At 50.8% G+C, this 22048-nt stretch overlaps 1 protein-coding gene across 1 annotated transcript in view; it reads right to left on the reverse strand.

The window, feature by feature from the left end:
- Positions 1–22048, reverse strand: part of SDK2 (sidekick cell adhesion molecule 2) — a gene marked incomplete at its 3' end in the record, with an annotated part of 267015 nt that overhangs the window by 34624 nt on the left and 210343 nt on the right. Inside the window, exons 22-36 of the mRNA XM_080924572.1 lie at positions 19735–19856; positions 19120–19229; positions 18861–19011; positions 15505–15742; positions 14629–14744; positions 13764–13953; positions 12331–12429; positions 11590–11784; positions 10063–10264; positions 8668–8771; positions 8099–8169; positions 6776–6911; positions 5271–5327; positions 3512–3613; positions 3275–3390 (exon numbers count right to left, since the gene is read on the reverse strand). Coding sequence (XP_080780698.1) covers positions 3275–3390; positions 3512–3613; positions 5271–5327; positions 6776–6911; positions 8099–8169; positions 8668–8771; positions 10063–10264; positions 11590–11784; positions 12331–12429; positions 13764–13953; positions 14629–14744; positions 15505–15742; positions 18861–19011; positions 19120–19229; positions 19735–19856 — 2009 coding nt within the window. The remainder of the gene's footprint in view (positions 1–3274; positions 3391–3511; positions 3614–5270; positions 5328–6775; positions 6912–8098; positions 8170–8667; positions 8772–10062; positions 10265–11589; positions 11785–12330; positions 12430–13763; positions 13954–14628; positions 14745–15504; positions 15743–18860; positions 19012–19119; positions 19230–19734; positions 19857–22048) is intronic.

The raw sequence follows: 22048 nt of genomic DNA on the forward strand, positions 1-22048 counted from the left end.
TTTTTGAGACTGTGTAGCTTTGGTTAGTCTTGAACTTTCCTTTCTCAGCCCCTCTTTTCCTCAGTACTCTAGTGGCTCTCTTTTCATTCATTCGTTTGCTTGTTCATCCATCCATCCATCCATCCATCCATCCATCCATCCATCCATTCATCCATTTTAGAGACTATGTAACATTAGCTGGACCTTGAACTTATAATTCTCCTGTCTCATGCCTGCTTCTTTTCTGTACTTGGGTTACAGGCATATATCACAACGTATGGCCTCATAGTTCACTTTTTAATTAATTAATTACAATTTGAAACCCTGTATCCCCGGCTGGCCTAGAACTCACTACGCAGACCAGGGTGGGCTCAAACTCACAGAGATCTGCTTACCTCTGCTTCCTAAGTGCTGGCTTTACTGACGTGTGTCACCAAAGCTCTGTGGGCTCTCTTTAAACCCTGGCTATATTTTTGTCTGTAGAGGACTAGCTGATTAAAGATTCAGGTTCTGTAGGCCTCTCAGTCTCTGATGCAACCATTCAGGTCAATTCAGCACCTTCTTACACAGAAGTTGCCGTGGCAACTTGTAAACATACAGGCATGGCTCTATTTCAAGACAACATTACTTGTGCAAAGATAGTGGGTCAGATCTAGCCTGTTGGCTACAGCTGGTCAATCCTGTTAAACTGAATTACCTGTTGTAATTCCAGCATCTTTTTTTCTAGACAGGATTTCACATAGCTCGGGCTATCCTCAAAGCCACTATGTAACTAAAGACGATCTAGAACTTCCAATCCTCCTGTCTCTGCCTCCTCAGTGCTAGCATTAAAGGTATGTAACATCACACTTGGTTTCTGTGATGCTTCAGGTTGGACCCCAGGGCTTTGGGTCCAATCAACTAGCTCCATCCCTAGTCCCTTCCAACATCTCAGAAAAAGGCTGTCAAGAGCCGTGGAACAGCTGGGTTGTAATTTTCTCTTAACAGCCCAATAACTGTTCCCTGGGCTGCACTTGCTCTCTGTCTCAGTTTCTCCTTTGAGCTCTGAGTCATCACCAGGCTCTTGTCTTGGGGTTCAGGTTTGGGTCTTCTTCTTTCTTTGTTTTTTTTCTTTCTTTCTCTTTCTTTCTTTCCTTCCTTCCTTCCTTTTTTCTTTCCTCCTCCTCCTCCTTCTTTCTCCTCCTCCTTCTTCACCTCTTCCTTTTTCTCTTCCTTCTCTTCCTCTTCCTCTTCTTTCTCTCCTCTCCCCCTTTCCTTCTCATTCTTCCAGGGTTCTATGTAGCCCAGTCTGGCTTTGAACTTGCCAGGTAGCAAAGGCTGATCTTGAACTTCTAATGCTTTTGCCTCCACCCCCAGAGTTCCAGGGTTACAGATGTTACAGGTATATATCATCACAGCTGGATATATGGTGCTGGGGATAGAACCTCCCCACCCCCAGAATTTCACACACACTAGGTAAGTACCCTGCCAGCCGAGTCTCACCTGCAGCCTGGATGCTGATGGGAACATACCAGGCCCTGCCAACGGGTGCTGATGGCACAGAGCTGGTTAGCACGCATCCCGGATGTAGCAGTTTCATCCCTGCAGTTCACAGCCAGGGATGGGCAACATCTTCTGGGAACTGCAGACACCCGCTATGTTCTATCTGGTACCCAGGTACCCACACATTTCCTGAATCTCTGTGTTAATGCACCACTTTAAAACTTCAACAGTCTAGTGACTGCCACGCTGTGGCTGGCTCCGCCTGGCACCTCCTTTCCCTCCAGAGGCATCTGCTACAAGTGCAATATTTGGTTGTCCCAGCTGGCACTCCTGGGCAAAGCCTGGAGGGGTATCATCCATCTTCAGAGCATCCTTGGCAAGATGCCTTCCTTCCCGTTTCTTCCCCTCCTCCATCCTGAATGGAAAAGTTTCCTATACAGGATTTTGCTTTAATACCAAGTGGCCTGTCTCCACAGGCTGAGTGGAAGAGAAAGTGTTTCACCCCGGCACACACTAGTTGCCACTTATGGGCGGGGCCAGGAAAATCCTGGGGTTCTGTGGTTTGCATATCCTGCGTCCCTAGGGTCATTGCATGAAGGCAGTTTTGTGAAATACCATCTAAATATCAGGAACCAGAGTATCCCAGATGTTGGCCAGGGAGGAAAGCATCCACCACAGCCAAGGGCTGCGTGCTCCAACAAGGGAGGCTGATCAGATCTTTCTATTCTTCTGAAAACCGCCACCTCCTGGATCTGACTGTGTGCTCTGCTTCTCGGCAACGGTGATTTGGGCTTCTGGATTCTCTCTTCTTTTTTTTTTTTTTTTTTTTTTTTTTTTTTTTTTTTTTAAAGATTTATTTATTTTATTCATATGAGCACACTGTCACTGTCTTCAGACACACCAGAAGAGGGCATCGGATCCCTATTACAGATGGTTGTGAGCCACCAGGTGGTTGCTGGGATTTGAACTCAGGACCTCTGGAAGTCAGTGCCCTTAACTGGAGTCATCTCTCCAGTCTCGGGCTTCTGGATTCTAACACCTGATAGGTTGTGACCTGTCCGGGCTACATCAGTTGGGCTGGTGTTTCCTTATCTATATAAAACGGGCACATTTGTGGGCATCACTACCCACAGTGTAACAGCTTCCTAGGCTTTCAGCAGGCCGGAAGAGTTTAGAGGGTTCTGCTAATACGAATGTCACCATAACACAGCATCCTGAATCAGAGACGACCTTTAAGCAGATTTTCAAACACTGCCAAAATGCTTTGCCAATTGCTCGTCTAATTAATAGAAGGGCCTAAGAACACTACAGATCTTTTCCCTAAGACAGGGTCTCACACAGCCTAGGCTGGCCTTGAACTTGCTGTAAAGTCCAAGATGACCTTGAACTCCAATTCTTCTGTGTCCCCCACCCCCGCCCCCCAGGGCTGAGATTATATAAACCTCCACATCTGGTTTATGCAGTGCTGGGGATTGAACCCGGGGCTTGGTGCACGCGAAGCAAACATTCTACCAATGGGGCGTCCTCCGTGACTATGGAGCTGGAGGTGGTGGGTTTGGGCACTGTGTGCATTGAAGCAGAATAAGCCTAGGTGGGGTCTGAGTTCCTTGGGTCAAGCTCAGCTCACCTCAGAATGGACATATTCTACAATGCCACCGTATGCATTTCTGCCACCTAGGTACATAGCCAGGGCCACAGGGGTACAGTGGCACCCGAGGGACAGTAGGAAGGGCTTGAGACCTCATTCCACACAGCCGGCCCTCCCCACCCCTTTATTCCTTTTCATCCCATGCCTCAGCCAGATCACCCATACCTTGTATCCTTGGATGTCTCCATTCTGGTTGTCCAATGGGGGCGGCTCCCAGGACACATCCAGCTGTGTGGCTGTGGCACTGTGAATGACCACGTTCTGCGGTGCTGCCGTGGGCACTGGAGGGCACAGAGGTTGGAGAGTGAGTGTTCGTGGGCGTAGGCTATGGAAGGGGAGGTGGGCTGGGGCAGATTGGAGACCCTGAATCCTGTATCTGGGAATTCATGAAGGCACACTCACCTGCCTCCCCGACAAAGACCTCCTGCGGTGGGCTCAAGGGCCCCTCCCCCACGGCATTGTACACACTCATCCGGATCTCATAACGCCTGTGCTTGCTCAGATCTGTGGAGGAGAGTGAGAGTCAGGAGCATGGAGGTCACAGAGTCAGTGGAAGAAGTTCCCTAGGGAGGCTGGAGCTACAGGGAGGGAGGGGGCATAGCTACCATTCTAGTGCCCAAGGAGACACCAGGGAGGAAACAAGTGGCCAGCCTTAGATGCCTGGGCTGCACCCTGCCAACATGCACATGTGACACAAAGCAGGCTCATGACACAAAGCCTCAGTTCTGCTCTGGGGTCATAAATACAATTGACTCTCCAAGTCAATGCTGTTGAGACTGAAGACAGTAATGTCAACAGTCCTGGCCACCCTGGGCCAGAGGGTCAAACCTTCCTGGCCTGTGCTCTTCCCACTATGACAGACGCAAACCATCTCAGCCATGTCCCTCAGATGTGTCCCCACCTGTCCCCTTTCACCAGCTCTTTTTATTCCCTCCTCTTTTGGGGCCAGGGATGGAATCCAGTGTCTCTCCATTGAGTTGTACAACACCACCGACCCCTCCAGCCCTACCAGCTCAGTCCTAGAGGGGATGTGTTTATGGAATGTGAATTTGGGGTGAGGAAATCCCACATGTTAGTCAAGTTTGAAGTGCTTGGGGCGGGGGACAGCCAGTGAGGAGAAGCTGCTGCAAGCAAATGGGCTATGTCACCTTTGGGGAGAGATATGATCCCTTTCCATGGTGCCAATATGTCCTCCTATCCCCTGAACTCTACTGTCTCTGTCTCTCCCCTACCCTGGTTCCCCAAGATGGCCATTTTGACATGTATGGGCTCAGGCTGAGGAGGAGAAGAGGGGAGTCTAGATCCTGAGGTTGGCTTTTCCTGATCAAAAGGCCTTGTGTGGATGTGGGCAGAACCTGCTGTGGCTTCAGAAACAGAGCAAGGAGAAGAGGTGAGCCACACGGGGACAGGCTGGAGGTTGACATATTCCACCCAGAAGCCTCAGATAGGGCTAGAAAGACAGCGGGAGCCAACATGTCTTACATGGATCAAGCCGGTCAATAGAGGACACAGGCCTACCTGCCCTGTAGATAAAGCATTCGGAAAGGTATTTCCCTTCAGCATAACCTACTGTTGACCTGCTGACTCCTCATGCTCACAAAACTTACAGGGCAGACTTGGGGGACTCTCTCCCAAAATGCTCCTGCTTCATGTGTTTAAAAGATGTGTTAGAAGTAGTCCAAGCACCCTGGGTGAGTATGCTGGCTAGTTTCTTTTCTTTTCTTTTTCTTTTTGTTGTTGTTGGCTTGACAAAGCTAGGGTCATCTTAGAAGAGGAGACCTCAATTGAGACTATGCCTCTGTGGGGGCCTTTTCCTGATAAATGTGGGGAGGCCCAGCCCCTTGTGGGTGGTGCCATCTCTGGGCAGGTGGTCTTGGGTGGTGTAAAGAGACCAGTCTGAGCCAGCTAGGGTAGCAATCCAATAAGAAGCATTTCTCCATGGCTTCTGCTTCAGTTCCTGCCTTGAGTTACTGTGTGGCTTCCATCAGGGATGAACTATTGACAAACAAACCCTTTCCTCTTCAAGTAGCTTTTCATCCGGGTCTGTATCAGAGTGGCAGAAACTAAACCAGTACAGTGTGTTGGCCTGGCTCCAGGTATTCTTGACGACCCCCTCCCCAGCCCAGCCCGGGAGGCTTGGACCACCATGCAAGGGACTTACTGTCAAGCTTGTACTGTGTGAGGCTGGGCCGGGTCAGGTTCCGCATGGAGTACAAAGCTAAGGGGCAGGAGGTGAGAAGCCAGGAAGACAGCAGATCGAGGTTAGTGTACGCAGGCATCCCACCCACCAGGGACCAACCAGGCCTGGGATAGCATAACAAGGCTGGTGTTGGGGCAGACAGAACTACTTCCAATTCCTGGTGCTTAGTCAGGGGTCAGGATGGCAATTGGGGAAGGGGTCAATCTTAAAACGTTGTGGTCCCCACCTCAGTGGACAATGACCAAAATCAAAAGGGAGCCTCTCAGAGCCTAGCAACCCTGCTCCCCAGTTTCACTTTGGAGCCTGGGCAAAACCACGGTGAAATATTGGCATCGTGACTTCCCTCATATGAACCAGAAACAATTTTATTGTCAAGAAATATGAGTGACTCAGACGCAGATCATATAAAAATCACAGCCACGGGCAGACATTGGCCGAAATAAATAAATAAATAGAAGAAAATAACACGAGCTGTTGGATCTGGTATTTCTGCGGGTCTCATTCGCTTCATATCCCTTGCTCCGTGCTCAATCATTTTGTCCGCGATCATCCCTGGAAGCAATGCCTCCAGAAGCTTGGGAGACATGGGATGTAGCAGCATAGCTCACAGGGACCTAGGCTGTCCCCTCTCTCCTGCTAGCTGCTCTTCTGTGAACAGTGTGACTCCCCTGGCTAATCCTCTTTCCTGCCTACCTTCCTCTCCCTTCCCAGAACAGACATGGGAGCTCTGTGGATTCTACACTCATGGGGTACCTAGCCTGCCTCCTTGGTTCAGCTTCATGCTCTTCTGCTATGGTCACACTACAGCTTCTTTGCTTCTCTCCCCGTCACACCTCCTATGGCCCGGTCACCACCCCAACGCTCCCCGAGTGCCCTACAAAATCCGCTACACCTTCCTCTTGCTCATGGCTCTCCCAGTATCCTCTCTCACTGGGATTTCCCCCCAAATGTCTCCTTTTTCTCTGTGTCTCCTATACTTGAAGGCTGGCTTCTTTGGCCCTAGGTCTGGGTGGTGACCTGCTAGGGATTAGGAGGGGTCTTGCCTGTTGTTCTTGGTTGTGGTTCAGATGTTAGCTGTTAGCTCCTCCCTCCACACACTTGCCTGCCCAATCTGCAATCATCCTTCCACGTCAAGAGAGCCCTTCGTAACTCTTCTGGAACATTCTCCCACTGTCATGTTGGTGACCATTGACATCTATTTCAGGGGCTTACTTATTGAATGCCTGATTCTTCTTCCATTAGACTGATCCAAGAGGTCAGGGACCCATCTGTTTAACCCCAGGGACCCCAGAGTGTCTTGGAGTATATAGAGGTACTCAATTAACACTCAGCAAGGGAATGAAGGGAGGGAGAGGAGGAACATGAGGGGAGGGAGGCAGGTTTGTAGGTTAGCAGACTCAGGGAGACTGGGAGCAGCAGATCAGGCAGGTGAGCATGCCTATCCCCACCCGAGAAATGCTACTCACAGGTGAGCTCAGCCCACTTGGCCCCAGGATTGTTGATGCCCCGAAGAGTGAAGCCCCTCAGCCCTTCGTAGAGCAGCTCCCGGTACCGGATTCGGAAGCCCAAGAGGATGCCGTTGATCTTGTCCTCAGATGGAGGCTACAGGTAGGAAGGTCAAACACGGGGAGGGGCCTTGACTGTGGCTTGCCTCACTCTACCCCATCTCTGTCTGCCACACCTCCTGCAGCCACAGAGCAGGGACTGGGGTCCCAACCAGGAAAAACCTGGGATAGGGTTGGGCATTTCTAATGAGGTTGTTATGGTCTCTTTGAGGTGACTCAGAGACATAAGACCCGAAAAGACACCCCTGGAATCCCCAGCCATTGCTTGTCCAGAAACCCTGTGACCTCCTCCCCAGGGCTGTTGCTCTCTGATGACTACCCAGTCAGCACTTCCTGGTGTTTTCTAGGAGCTGAGCCCTTGGCCTACACTAAGGTAAGCATGCACATTTGGCCTCTCTTTCCTCCTTTGCTTTCTGTCCCTGTCCTTGGCTGAGCTAGAGGACGGGCTTTTTGCCAAGTAGAAACTATTTTCTTGATGATCCTCCTCTAAGAAATCTGTTGAAATGGTCCAGCCTTTTTATTAGCTCCTTAATTGCTTCCCTGGCTGCCATGGGCATTGCCTGGCCCTTTTTGTCCAGGTAGCCCATCTGTTCCAGCCTCCTCTGGCTTATGAGAGTTTGTCAGGCCATTTCCATGTGAGGGGTGTACCCTCTGGGATCCCAGGTCTCAGCTGCACAAGGGTTGCTGCTGGGTCCAGTTCCTTAGATCCTGAGAAGTAGGGACAAAAGCTAGGTAGGTCCTACCTACATAAGGGCTTCTGTGGGTGACCTGCTGAGCCCAAGGCTGGGCTCCAGAGAATGGGTGTGGATTGTGATCGCTGAGGTTGTCTCAGTCCCAACAGAACAAACATTTCTCACTAAAGAGCAGGCGGTTGGGAGAGACTAATCTACAGAAGGGGGTACTGCTCATGAAGAAGGTCACAGGTTTCTGCTGGGAAGCCTGTTACTGACCTCTGGGTCTGGGTTTTACGGAGCCTTGGGGAGTCCTTAGAGCTCCCATGTGCTTTTCTACATACAGAAAATTCAACATGTCTGGGGTCATGAAACTGACCCTGTCACTTGAATTCTGTGACTCATGGCCACGCTCTGTGACGTGCATATACCTCGATCCTCCCTCCCCCTTCTCCCCTGCCTTTCTCTGTGTTCTGAGGTAGCACTCTTGGGGATTGGTGGATTTTCTGGTCCCAGTCAAGGAAATGAACCCACCTTGTCTACCCAGTCTTACCTGCCATCGGATTAGCACAGAGGTGGTGGTGTGGGGAGTGACCGACAGGATGGTGGGTGCCTCATCTGGGGCTGTAAGAGAGGCAGAGGAGTGGAATTTGGGGTTCAGAGTGTCAGCACCACCCAGAAACACACACACAGGGACCATATTTGGCTGACATTGGTTATCTTAAGGCTTAAGGTACCCTGGAGACCCGCCCACCTAACTTCCTCTTAGCAAACAGCCAGGGTGAGCTGGAGGCCTGATCTTAGCCCAAACCTGGGTCTTAGAGCTTCTCAAAGCCATAGAACTTAGATGGCTGTTGGGTGCAGGGTAGCATTTACTCTCACTTCCAGCTAGCTGGAGGACCATCGGAGAAGAAATGCACTCAAATTCTAGGCTGGGTTTAGGACCCTTAGCCCTGGTTAAAATCCCTTTGTCTGAAATCTCTGGGCATTCTGGCCTGGAGATGGACAGGCCTACCAGGCCTAGTGAGCCATCTCTCACCGTCAGAGCCCCTCCCACAGAAGAACCTTTCACGCCCAGAGAGCAACCAGGGTCAGGAGCCGTGGAGGGGAGAAGGCACTGACCTGCCTGCAGGGTGGTCAGAGACTCTGATTCCTCGCTGAACTCGCTGTCCCCTATGTCATTGGTTGCTTTCACTCTGAACTTGTAGGATGTAAAGGGTTTGAGTCTGTGGAGGGAGTTGGGGACGGATGACCAAGGTATCGACTTTGATTTGAACAGGAATGATCCTCCCAACCCCCCACAGGCTTTGAAGACTTGGGTCCCCAGGGGTGCGATCCTTTTGAGAAACTGAAACTTAAGGAGATGTGACCTTGGTAGAGGAAGTGCATTGTTGGGACATGTGCACAAATCTTATGTCCTCTAGCCCTTCCTCCAGGTCTGTGTCCTGGTCACCATGAGCCTCTGCTGTATGTTCCACTGGCCCAGAGCAACAGACCCAGTTGGCTTCAGGCTGAAACCTCTTCAGCTGTGTTCCCCTAGACAAATCCTTCCCCCTCTAAGTTGCTTCTGCCAGGAGTTTGTCACTGTGATGACAAGTCTGGCTGACACGTTGTCCCTCAAGACCCACACCAACAGCTCTACCATGGGGTCTCATCTATCACTGCTTGAGTAGGGGAACCTGGGAAGAAGGAGGGGCTTGAATGCTGGCACAAGACACAAAGAAAACCTGGAGGCTCGGGAAGCGGTCAGGTTGGGACAGACCCTGAGATGCTGAATGCCTGGGACAGGCCCCATCCCTGCTTACCATGCATATCACTGTAAAGATAAGCCATACATCTTAGGCTCATCTTTACCCATGCTCTGGTGGCCATGGAAACATCCACACTTCCCTCTCTATACAATCTTATGCATAGTGCCCTGCAAGTACTGCAAGTCTCTTCCTGAAGTTAGGGAAGCGTGTGTGTGTGTGTGTGTGTGTGTGTGTGTGTGTGTGTGTGTATAGGTTCCCCAGAGATAAGGAAAATCATCTCTGTGAGCCTCATTTTCTTCCCAACAAATCATCTTCTTGATTTACAGGGCTGGGGGTGGGGGAGGGAAGGCTTGTTCAAGTTCCAGGTCACGACGATTGGATTAAAACACACACACACACACACACACACACACACACACACACACACAACCACTGGGAATTAGATGGAGGCCAGAGTGTTGGAGAAGAGCTTCGTACTCCTACTAAAGATGGGAGGAGGACACGGGCTGTCGGGAGAACCGCTAATAAAGAACGGCAAGTGGGGCCTGGTCAGGCGCCACAGATAATTAAGAGGCAATGCTAGTAGGCTTCTCAGGGACTGGGGGAGAGCAGGAAGGGGTAAGTGTGGCTGCTAGGGCAAGCTGAGGAAGACTTGGGTGACCAGCCGAAGGTGCTCTCAGAAGCCCCCTTCCTTCGGCAAGGATCACGGGAGGTGCCGCCTCCAGTAGAGAAGGGAACAGAAAAGTGGGTGTGGACCCCACCTTACCTGTCCACAGTGAAGGCGGAGGCATTGTGGCTCACAGAGGCGGAGTGCAGTGCCCACCTGCCGCTGGGCAGTTCGCGCGTCTGGATGGTGTAGTAGCGGACCGGGGAGAGCCCATCACTGCCTGGCTCCCAGGACAGCAGCACACTGCGCGCTTTCACGTCTTCCTGCTGCACCACCGGCTTGCTAGGGGGCTGCGGGCGGTCTGGGAGGCGGGGCAGGGAATAGCTGAGACAATGTAGCCAAGGCAGGGTGATGGTGGAGGGGCTGCCCTTTCTCTGTCTTACTTCCGGGTTTCTGGGCCTTGCGTGGTTTCTGCCTACCAGCAGCTAACACTTGAGTATTCAGGGGAGACCTGCTGCCCTCTTCTGAGGCCCGAGGTGCCCGGAGGGTCACACCTCTCACGGGAGCCCCGACAGAGGACTGGTTGACACATCTGCTTTTGCTTATGATGGAGATGGGTCCCGCATTGTACTGAACTGAGTGGGACCAGGAGTTCATTTCCATCATCCCCATGCTCCACTTCCCTCCTTCATTAGGACTTTCCTGCCCCAGGTAATGGGCTGCCAGACCTCAGTGTTCTTGGCCTTGGCCTTGATGCTTCTTTGTGGTAGGGTTGCTTTGTGACTGCAGGATGCCTTATGGGGCACCTCCTGCCCCCCAACACCCGCTCAATGCCAGGAGCATCTTCCTCCAGCTAGGGCAACCCAGATATAGCCATATATATTCCCTAAGAGCAAGATGCCCTTGGAGGAAATACACTGTGTGTATTGTCCCCCCCTCCCCAGTTTGGGACATAAAATGTTCTTTTATTAGTACACTGTTGCTGTCTTCAGATACACCAGAAGAGGGCACCAGATCCCATTAAGGATGGTTGTGAGCCATCATGTGGTTGCTGGGAGTTGAACTCAGGACCTCTGGAAGAGCAGTCAGTGCTCCTAACCACTGAGCCATCTCTCCAGCCCTTGGGGACATTTTCTAACAAATCACCTTTTAACCCAGTTAGGGCCTCAGGCTTACATATGTGCCTGCTCAGGGCACTGGGGTTGTGGCAGCTCAGACTGCAGGCTCTCGCCCCGATCTAACCCAGGATAACGGATAAGGATAAGGATAAGGATGATTACCAACCATCTCCTTAGTACTATATTTTCTTATTTTGACAGGCTCTCTCATATCCTAGGCTGCCCTCAAACTTGCTATGTATGAGGCTGACCTCGAACTCCCGATCTTCCTGCTTGGACCTCCCAAGTGCTAGGATGACAGGCAATCATTCCCACACTCGGTTTACGCCGTTCTGGGACTTGAACCCGCGGCTTCATGCATGTCAGGCAAGCACTCTTCCAACTAAGCTATGCCTCAGCCCCCACCTGTCCTTTAGAAACCGGGAACAGAGTAGGATCCTGGGAAACCCCAGTCCAGTTCCGTGACACGTGACTCCGACTCCAAGACTAGGAGGGGTGCTAAGTCCCTATGTGGGCTCCTAAAGCCCTCTTCAGCTCCCCAAACCTCCCCAGCCCCATGGGCAGTCACCTCTCTTCTCTGTAGTCACCACCAAGGCCTCAGCAGCCTCTCCCCAGCCTTTGCGGGTTTGGGCTGTGATACGGAATAGGTAGACAGACTCCGGCTTGAGGCCTGTGGCCATGTACTGGCGGGCACTGGGTGCCAGGACCTCCACTGTGGCGGTGTTGGCTGTCGTGGTGTTGAGCCGGTGGGTGATCTGGTAGGCTGTGGGGAGAAAGGCAGAGGGACAATGGTGGATCCAGCAGCCCCAGTGTCCTGTGAGAGGACCCATCTCTGTGGCCACAGTGACACTGCAGTTAGGCCCCTGCTGGCTCCTGTTTGGTTCGTGATACTCTTCTGGTCGCTCTGATACCTTTAGCGACGGTTGAGGAATGTGGACGGGACAGGCCAAGTCACCTGCCAGCAAGTGGTGGCTCTAAAGCAATAGCCTGGTGCTTTCTAGTCCAAAGGACTTGATATCCACCATTTTGTCTTCTGAGCCCTGCCATTCCTCCAAGACTAGCCCAACACAGGCTAGACCAAGCTACCTTTGGTGTGTATATTCACGAGTTTATTTAATTACAATTTAAAAATGTATTTATTTCATTTTTATTTACCTTGCCTCTACCTCTGGGGTTGCAAGTGTCAGATTCTATTCTTCGGACACTTCCCAGGCTTGTCCCATCTTTTTTTTTTTTTTTTTTTTTTTTTTTTTAACCCATCATGCCACTTTCTCTTCCTAGGAAGGGCACAGGAAAGGTGCAGACTTACCCAGAATGATGCCATTGGGGGCCGCGGGGGGCTGCCAGATGAGCCGCACAGATGTGGTTCTCACCTCTGGAAACAGGATGCCCATGGGGGGGCCTGGGACTGGAGGAGACAGAAGGAAGAAGGTGAGACCAATGTTTTGTCTATAGCCCAGGCCAGGCCAGGCTGAGCCATGAGGGGAATTAATGGATCAGTTCACGTGTAGCATACCTCTCAGCAAACAATCGCAAGACTATCTATTCTCAAAACCAGGGTCAGGACCTGGAAGGTGAGATGAGGCATGTGTACCCCTCAAACAGGCCTTGGCTATTTGACGAAGGCCCGAGACTCCAGCTTCTTTGCCCTTCATGTGTCGGCGAATGAGCTCTCAGAATGGGCAGACATGTGTTCTTGGTTTTTAAGTCTGTGCTGGAATGATCCTGGGGCCCCAGCCAGGGTTTCACCCACGACCCTCCAGACCCCAGCCTGGTCTGTGCTTTGGAAGTCTGGCTGGGCGTCTTTTGCCTCCTGAGTAGCTGTGGCAGGTTGGAAAGTGCTCATCCTGACTGCAGGAATCCTCTCTCCACCCCTGGCTTTGCAATCCTGGCATTTAGAAGCTCAGGAAGGGCCCGAGGGGACCCCCACACTCTGAGTGGGCTTGTTTCCCAGATCCATCTTCTATGCACCCTGGGGATGTCCTAGGGGAAGCTGTTTAGGGGTGGTGGCTGAAGTCTGACTGGTGTGGGTGAGGGGGACAGGGTGAGGATCTAGTGGCAGCAGGGAGGGGGCTCTTTTCCTGAGACACTTCATTCTAGCCCAGAATGTCATGGAGATGAGATGTGTAAACTCGAACTTGGCCTTCTAGGTCATTATGTGGGTATATTTGTCAAGGCAGGAGGATAGAACATATTTAATTTAACAGCTCATTAGCTTGATTTATAGTTAGAATATATAGACAGACGATACTGGGGCTTGCTTTTGCATTTGTCTGGGGCTTGCAAGTGTTTGTGGTGGGTTAGGCCATTTTTGCTGTGTGTGGGAGAATGGAGGGTAGAGACCTCCCTGTCTGTCAGCTTGAGACCGGGGGATTCTGCAGTGAATGGAGCTCTTCTGGGGTCGTTGTTTTACGAACAGGACCAAGAGGCACAATACCAGGCATTGTGCTCTCATAGATTTTGCTCAAAGCAGACCTGCTGTAGGTGGGACCCCCCCCCCCAAAATAAACCCCAGACCCAACACCAAGTCTTTGTGCTGTTTACTTGTCCTAGGGAGACACCATGAGGTGGAGTCAGACATCCAACTGTCCTCGCCTGGCCCCTTCCCCCACTTTCCCTTATTGGCTATGAATAGCATCCTCTTGCAGTAAGTTGGTAGCTTCTGGTGACCCTGTTTTCCAGAGGAGGATTCTGAGACTGGGGATCCCTGTGGGGGTGGGGCTTACAGGGATGCAGGCTTACCATCATCCAGTGTCCGCTCCAGAATGGGAGGATGGCTAGGGCTGCCGTCACCGATGCGTGTGAAGGCCAGAACCTGGACCTCGTAGAGCACATACTTGCCCAGGCCTGTGAGCTGGGCGCTTCGGGATGAATTGCCTTCTACCAGCCAGAACCGGGCCTGGGAGTCCGAGTCCTTTTCCTTGTACCTCACCTGTCATTGCCAACACAGAGGAGGGGCTCTGTCTAGAGTCTCTTCCAGGAGAGGTTGGGGAGTGGGGCAGGAATGCTGGGCCCCTTGGAGGGGCTTGGCCCCAAAGGGGTCTTGGAAGGACTAAGACACATGGGGAAACTCAGCTGCATAGCTAGATGTCCCTGGAGGCCCACAGGGAAAGTGACTTGCTTAAGGCTGCAGAGTGATAGTGACAGAAATGTGACATTACCCTATGACTCCCACCATTCAAGCTAAGGCTAGGCCACATAGCCACATGAGCACATGGTCACATGATCACACAGTCACAAGACTCCATGATCACATGACCCCACAGTCACATGACCCAGAGCAGTTTGGAAAGGAATTCTAGAAGACAGTAGAAACCAGACTGGGTCCCTTATGGCTGAAGGTGAAGCCTGAGGTTCCCGAATCAGTCTCCTGGAAAGGGGGAACAGTCTACAAGACCCTGTCAGTCACTCCGTCACTGGGTGTCTCCCCATTCCTAAGGGAGGACTTCCTGGTTGCTGTGGTGACTGGTGGATGGATGGAAAACTAGGCAGGTATCCTGAGCCTCTGTGAGGCAGAGAGAGCTCCAGAGGAAGGAAGACAGGACATCTTGGGTGGAGGGCCTAGAGAAGATGGTGCAACCCACCCCCTTTTGATCCCCACATCTACCTTGTAGCCCAGCACGAGGCCGTTTCGATCTGCCTCAGGGATCTCACTCCAACGGACCAGCATGCTACTAGAGGTGGTGGCCAGAGCTGACACATTGGTGGGACCAGAGGATGGGACTGTGGGAGACAGGGGTGACAAGGAAGAATAAGGACCCAGACAGCTCCACAGTGGTGGGAAAAAGAGCCAGCTTTGTGATGCCAGCTCGTGGGAGAAAAGACATCACATGCAGAGAGCGATCCTATCATAATGGTTTGGGGGATGTTGCAGACGTTTCTGGGGGCAGCTATTTCTTCCTCTCTCTTTTCTGGGGATGTTAGGGAGGTGGGGATCTCATGTACCTACAGTCTCTCGCTGTCTACCTTCACCTGATTTTGAGAAAGGGTATATTACATAGCTTGGTTGGCCTTGAGCTCCGGAATTCAATCTACCCTTGTTCCAGAATAACTTTGGATGATCTTGGATTCCAGCCTGCACATCGAAAAAAGGCAAAGCTGCAGGGACCAGGGAGGGCAGAAGAGACACCTGACACTTGAAAAGTGCCACAGTGGACCACAAATTGGACAAATGAGGGCTGCCCGTGGATCAGGCCTCATATTCTAGGAGTGAAGACCCCTTTCTAGGCTCCTAAGGAGAGATAGGTTTTGTTTCTGGAATGTCCTGAGATCCCTCTGTTGGGCATCGGGGTTAAAGTTGAGTGTGGAGTAGTGGGCTGGGCTAAGCTTGGACAGTATCCCACACACTTCCCAAGAGTAGGGACTATCACTGGGGGGACCTAGAGACCTGGCAGGGTGGTCTGCCACTGCTTAAGCTGTCTGTAGAAAGGGTAGCGGTGTGGTTGGCTCTTGGATGGCCCCAGAGGAAGAGGAGCAGTGATACCTGACTCCCGGGTCCTGCCCACCACCACCTGGCTCCAGGGCCCGCTCCCGATGGCGTTGAAGGCCTGGACCTGGACACGGTACTCTGTCCACTCCTCCAGGTCCTCAATAGTGTATTCTCGCTCCACTCGGTCTTGTACCGTGTGGCTCAGTGTCTTGCCGCGGCCGTCAGACCGGCTGTACTTGATCTTGTAGCCCACCGACTCCGGGTTGCCGTTGTATTCCATTTCTGGGAGGGGCTGGGGTAAAGGGGTGATGAGTGGGCAGAGAGATGAGGGATTAGCAGGGAGACCATTCACTATTTCCTGCCCCAAAGAGATGCTATCGCCAAGTGGGGCTTGAGCTAGTAACACTGTTTCCATGACTCCCTGCCCATCTCTCCAAGCTGGACTCCCAGGAGAAGCAACATTTTTTTTTTTTTTTTTTTTGTTGCTGTTGTTCTCATCCCTGTGGTTGACTTTTAACCTTGCCTGGAGGCTGGTCCTTTCCAGCAGGCTAAAACCTGTCTGCCCAGTGTCCTGATGAGCAGAGCCCTTAGGCTCTGGTGTCTTCCTGTACTTCCTTTACTCTGGCTGTCAACACAGGCTGTTAATTGTCTTTAACACCTAGTCTCTAGTCATGCCGCCCTTGGGAGGAGGGAACCTGTGGGAAAGGGGTCCTTCCATGATCACTTTCTATGCACATCACTGTCAGGAAATCCTGCTATCCAGCAAATCTCAGGGTCTCCCACTGAAATTCATCTTTCTCTTTCAAGTAAGAGTCTCACCAACGAGAAACGGCAGATTCTTTTCTTGGTTCATAGCGCTCAGCGGGACGGGTACTGGTTTAGGGTTGGATGAATCTGGCAAGGTTGGTAGGTGGTGGAGGTGAGAATTTGGCTTCCACTCCTCCTCTGAGGCTGGCATATCTGCACTTTCTCCCCTCCATTCTGCTTCCCCAGGGCTCCCCATAATCCATAGTGCACCATTTTAAAACCCACTTTATCCAATTCCTTGTACCCTCTCCCTCACCCGCTCACCTTCCTCTTGCTCCCACGTCCCTCTACAGACACTTACGGACATGAGCCAGACATCAGCAAGACAGAAATGGATGGGCCCAAGAGGCTGAGATGAGCCTAGAATACCATTCCCCTACTAGTTACACGCATCCTTATGAGGCAGGTGGCTGCGAGGTCTTTGACGACTTCCCATCCCCCACGTCACTCCAGTAACCCTTCTCTAACTTTCTTGTTTGGAAACCTTCAGAGACAATTAAGAGGTGTGTGTGTGTGTGTGTGTGTGTGTGTGTGTGTGTGTGTGTGTATGTGGTAGTGGGTAGCGAAGAGCTGAAGTTGAGGTCACAGGAGGATATATGTCCCACTTACGAATCCACAGTGATGTGGGCCACTGGGCTACTCCCAAAATGTTGCTTGGGATCTGATTCTTGGAAGAGGAGCCATAATTAATAACCAGCGTCTGTTGGGGGCTCATGGTGTCAAATCCTCTCTCAGCCACCAGCTTCTTCTTGGCATGTGCGGTACGGGAGGGTTTGCCCTAGTTACGTAACCAATGATTGCTCTCTCCTGGAGGCCAAGGGCTGTGTGGTGAGAACCTGGCCATCATCAGGCTGGCTCTTTCTTTGCCAGGGTTCAGGGTCTCCCAAAGAGCATAGAATGCCAGCTGCTACTCTCCTTTGGGACTCTCAGAATTTTTCTTATTTGCTACACAAGTTTCTAAGACTATTGCTTGGGTCTCCTTCTGGGGTGCCCTGTCCCAGGGTGGCCTGAGAGATACAATGTTTCTGAGAGACACAGTATTTTTGCTCCTGGCTGAGAGACTACAATGTGTTCAGAAGCTCTCGCTGTGGATTTTGGGCTCAGTCTCTTGCTATTAACTCCTAGAATCGGAGGTCCTGGGGAGGGGGTTATGTGACCTCAGTTTCTTCCTATGCAAATTGGGGGCGAGGAGCATCCTTCTGCTGTTGTGGGTTAATGAGAACCTTTTAAACACAGACTCTGAATAAAGCACCCAGAATAACCCTCTGCAGGGCAGGGAGGTCATAGCACATCAGCAAGTTACTTCTGCAGGTCAGCTGTGGTCGTGACCCTCAAAGGAAGTACAGCTCTGACCTGTAAGACTGGCCCCCTTCCCAGCTTTCACCTCAGCAGCAGGAGCCCATACTCTGACCAACTGTTTTTAAACACTAGGTCCACCTTGTGTTACTCGTGTGGTTATGGGCAAGTTCCTTATCTCTCTGAGCTTTCCTGCTCTGAGCTGTAAATCAAGACAGGAGCATGCATGTCCTTCTCAAGGTTCCTGGAAGGGTTTCTCTGGATTGGAAGTTTAGGATGCTTGCCACTTGGCAATGTGTCTAGTAGTAAGTAGCAGCATTTTATGTCTGCCCCTTGGCTCCCTTCCCCCAAGTGTGCATGCATGTGTGTGCATGGGTGTGTGCGGAAGCCCACTTTGCTTTTTTAAATTTTATTTCTCTTGTTATTTTGACACAGGGTCTTACTAGGTTATCAATGATTGGCCTGGCACACTCCCTGTGTAGAGCAGGCTGGCCTCAAACTCAAAAAGATCTGCGCCTTTAATCCAAAGTGGGAATTAAAGGTGTTTGCCAGAAGCAGCTTCCCTACATTGAATATTTCTTGAGACAGAGTCTCGCACTGGGTAGCTAGGTGACAATACTTCCTCCCAGCCCCGTGTTCCCAGAAATAAGACTCAGACTCAAAATATATTTACAAATACCATGACCATATAGCTAGGCTCTTCTCTGACTAGACCATAACTTCAGATTACCCCTTTATTCAAATGCTGCATTTAGTCACGTGGCTGGTTACCTGTGCTCAGGTACCAAGTATCTGTTGCAACATATCTTCCTGGACGAATCTACCGTGTCTGGCTCTATCCCAGAATCCTTTCTGCCTATCGTAAGTCCTATCTCCTATTTCCTGCCTAAACTGGAGGCCAGATTTATTATTGACAGGTGTCAAATTCACAGAGACACAAGATATTCTCTCTGCATCCTGCTGTCGAGATTACAAGCATGTGCTAACATGGCTGGCTTTTTTAGGTGGGTGCTGGGGATTGAACTCGGGTCCTTACACTTGTATATAACTTATCTCTCCAGCTCATACAAAGTATCTTTTAGCTCTTTAATCTCCTTTGATCACAATTAACTATTGGGTACCTTGCAGGTTAGTAAGAAAGGAAGAAATAATAATACTGATAATAGTAATAATAATAAATAAATAAATAAATAAATAAACAAAACAGCTGCATTCCCAAGCCTAAGCCAAAGGTAAAGACCTCTGAGGTCAACAGGTTGGAACAATACTGTGAATTTCCCATCCCACAGCCCCCGTGGTAGCCTTACCATCCATCGGAGCCACAGGCTGGTCTCGCTGGCTGTTCGCAGAGTCACATTGGCTGGGGCCATGTCTGGGGGTGCCTGGAGGGTCTGGATCTTTCTAGAAGGTTGACTGGGCGGGCTGGTGCCGACAATGTTCACTTGGCGCATGCGGAAGCTGGGGTGGGATAGAGGGAATAAGCAAGGTATGGAGGGGGTTGCCGGCTACCCTCCCCCGCCCCGGGAGCTGGCTCCTCTCCCCCGCCCCCTCCCGACTGTGCCTTACCTATAGTAGGTGAAGGGGTTGAGGTCTGGCACCTCCATGGAGCGCGCATCAGGCTCATTGCCAAGTTGGTAGATGAGCAACCACTCTTCTCCCTCCCCGATCACGCCCACCTGGAGAACGGAACCTAAGATCTGTCCAACTGGCCTGGGTCAAGTGGGATGCTTTGAGCCCTAGCACCTAGTACGTGTCAACCCCACCCAGGGTGGCTCCGGGTCCTCCTGCACTAGGACCTCACAGCAGGCTGGGTAGAAACACATTTTAAGGCCTGACTTCAAGACCACCTGATATACCAGGAACTTGTAGCTTCAATGAAACCCCCGTGACCTGCAGTGGTTTTCAGTCTTCCTCATGCTGCGACCCTTTAATACAATCCCTCATATCCCGCACCCCAAGCCATATAATAATTTTGTTGCTATATCATATATACTATATATACACTATATATACACTATATTTGCTATTAGTATATATATATGTATATATATATTATAATATAAATATCTGATATGCAGGATATCTGCTATGGGACCCCATGAGGTCATGACCCATAGGTTGAAAACTGCCGCCTTACAGGATGTTCACAGGGCTGCCCGAGTCCCTTCTAGCAGGTTTTACCTGAGCCTCCACCACCCAGCGGGAGATGGATGTCTTCCCGTCGTAGCCAGGCCTGAACTGCAAGGTCACGGATCGTGGGCCAATGTTGGAAATGCCCAGGTTGGTGGGTGCCCCTGGAAGTTCTGAGAAAGGAAAGTAGGGTAGAAAAAGTAAGAGGGCGACTCCCCCAGAAACGGGACTCCGTGGCAGGGAGGGGGCTGAGCAGCTTGCTGTTCTTGGGGACGTCCCAGGAGAAACACAGCCAAGCCCTATTGACAATGACACCGATTCTATGTCACACAGTCACCACACTCATACTGGGAGGCTAGGACAGGTCTGACGGCAGAGCCTCCAGAGCTGTGCGTGCTGGGGGCTTCCCTTGGAAGTTTTGACAGTAAGTGAAATGCCCGCAAAACGCACCAATCAAGGCAGACTTGGCGCAAGTCTACAGACCAGAACCGTCCTCTGTCCACATGACCCTACAGCCCTCCATAGTCAGTCATGGCTGGGGAGGTTAGAATAGTTGGGATTGGGGCAGACAGGGGGCCGCTTCTCTTTTTCAACCAGGAAGTCTGGAGTTCTCGGGGCTCAGGATAAATCGCATAGAAAGAATGAGATTTTGTAGTGTGTTTGGAGCTAGCCTTGGCTACATAAGTCCAAGCCAGTGTAAGGGTATGTAGTGAGACTCTATATCAAAACCCAACCAATCAACAAACAAACAAACAGATAAACAAATCACCCCAACATCAGTTTGAATCTAATTCTACCATTACAGACTGTATCTTTGAACAACTGAGACAGTTAAATTGGCAGGGTTTAGGGTCCTTTAGGAGACAAGCCTCTGAGCATATATGAGAGGGAGTTTTTAGGTTAGGCTGGGGTGGGAAAAGGCACCCTAACTACAGGTGGCGCTGTTCTACAGGCCGAGGGCTGGTCTCAATGACAAGGAGAGATGGAGCTGACCACTAGTCTCTCTGTCTCTCTCTGTCTCTCTCTGCCTGTCTCTCTCTGTCTGTCTGTCTGTCTGTCTGTCTGTTTCTCTCTCTCTGCTTCTAGATGCAATGTGACCAGCTATGAGCTCTCCTTGAAGTGACTTTCACGCCATGACTGTTGTACCCTTGGACCGTGAGCCAGAACGAACCCTTCCTTCTTTAAGTTGCTTTGTCAGGCATTCTTGTCTCAGTATCAAGGGAAGCTATTGATACAGCATCTACCTCCCTGTTTTACGTCTTGGTTTAATGGTGATGGTAATGACCATACAGCAGGAAATGGCAGGGAGGAAGCAGAGAAAGCCTGTAGCTTTAGGCAGTCTGGCCGGCACAGCCTTTCTAATCTGGAGAGGACCACATGGTGATCTGGTTCGGTTCTGTATGTGTACAGATAGGGAAACCGAGGCACAGTGGTGAGGCCTGACTTGCTTAGTGTTTGTGTTTGAGACTGAGATTATTTCCATCTTATTTGACCACCCCACAAGAAGTCTGTCCGCGGGCTGCAGTCCGATGTGGACAGTAAGAATTCTTTTATTGAATTCTCCTGGCAGGAAGTTTATAATGGAATGAGGAGTGTAGAGAAGGGATAACAGGGCAAGTGAGGGTGAAGTCCTTGTGTTTCTATTATGTTCAGGACTGTGGGGAGAGGGATGGTGAGCCATACGGTTCTTCACCTAGGACCTGAGGTCATGAGATCCAAGTCTGCTCAGGGAAGGACCTTGGGCCCAAGAGATAAGCAAAGGGGAGAACCCAGTGGAAGAAAATCAACATTACCCCAAGATAGAATCATTCCAAGGATAGGTATTATGGTTCACATTAGTAATCCCAACACTGGGAAGTCTGAGGCAGGAGTATTGCAAAATTTGAGGCCAGTCTGGGTTTAATAGTAAGACTTGTCCCTAAAATACACCAGAACCATGGTGCAATATCTCATGCTTGTAATCCCGGTTACTCAGGAGGTGACATAATGGGACTTCTGCGACTTCGAGGGCAGCCTAAGCCATAGCATGAGACCCCGAGTTAAAAAAACAAACAAACAGGGCTGGAGAGATGGCTCAGTGGTTAAGAGCACTGACTGCTCTTCCAGAGGTCCTGAGTTCAATTTACAGCAACCACATAGTGGCTCACAACCATCTGTAACTGAGTCTGATGCCCTCTTCTGATGTGTCTGAAAATAGCTACAGTGTGTTCACATATATAAAATAAATAAATCTTTTAAAACAAACAAACAACCAAACCAAAAAAAAAAAAAAAAAAAAACCACAACTGATTTCTAGACAATCAACCAATCAACCAGCCATCCACCAATAATCACTCACATACCAACTGTCAACCAACCATCCAAC

Source organism: Micromys minutus (assembly GCF_963924665.1).
Source record: "Micromys minutus genome assembly, chromosome: 10".
In the NCBI taxonomy this organism is placed as follows: Eukaryota; Metazoa; Chordata; class Mammalia; order Rodentia; family Muridae; genus Micromys; species Micromys minutus.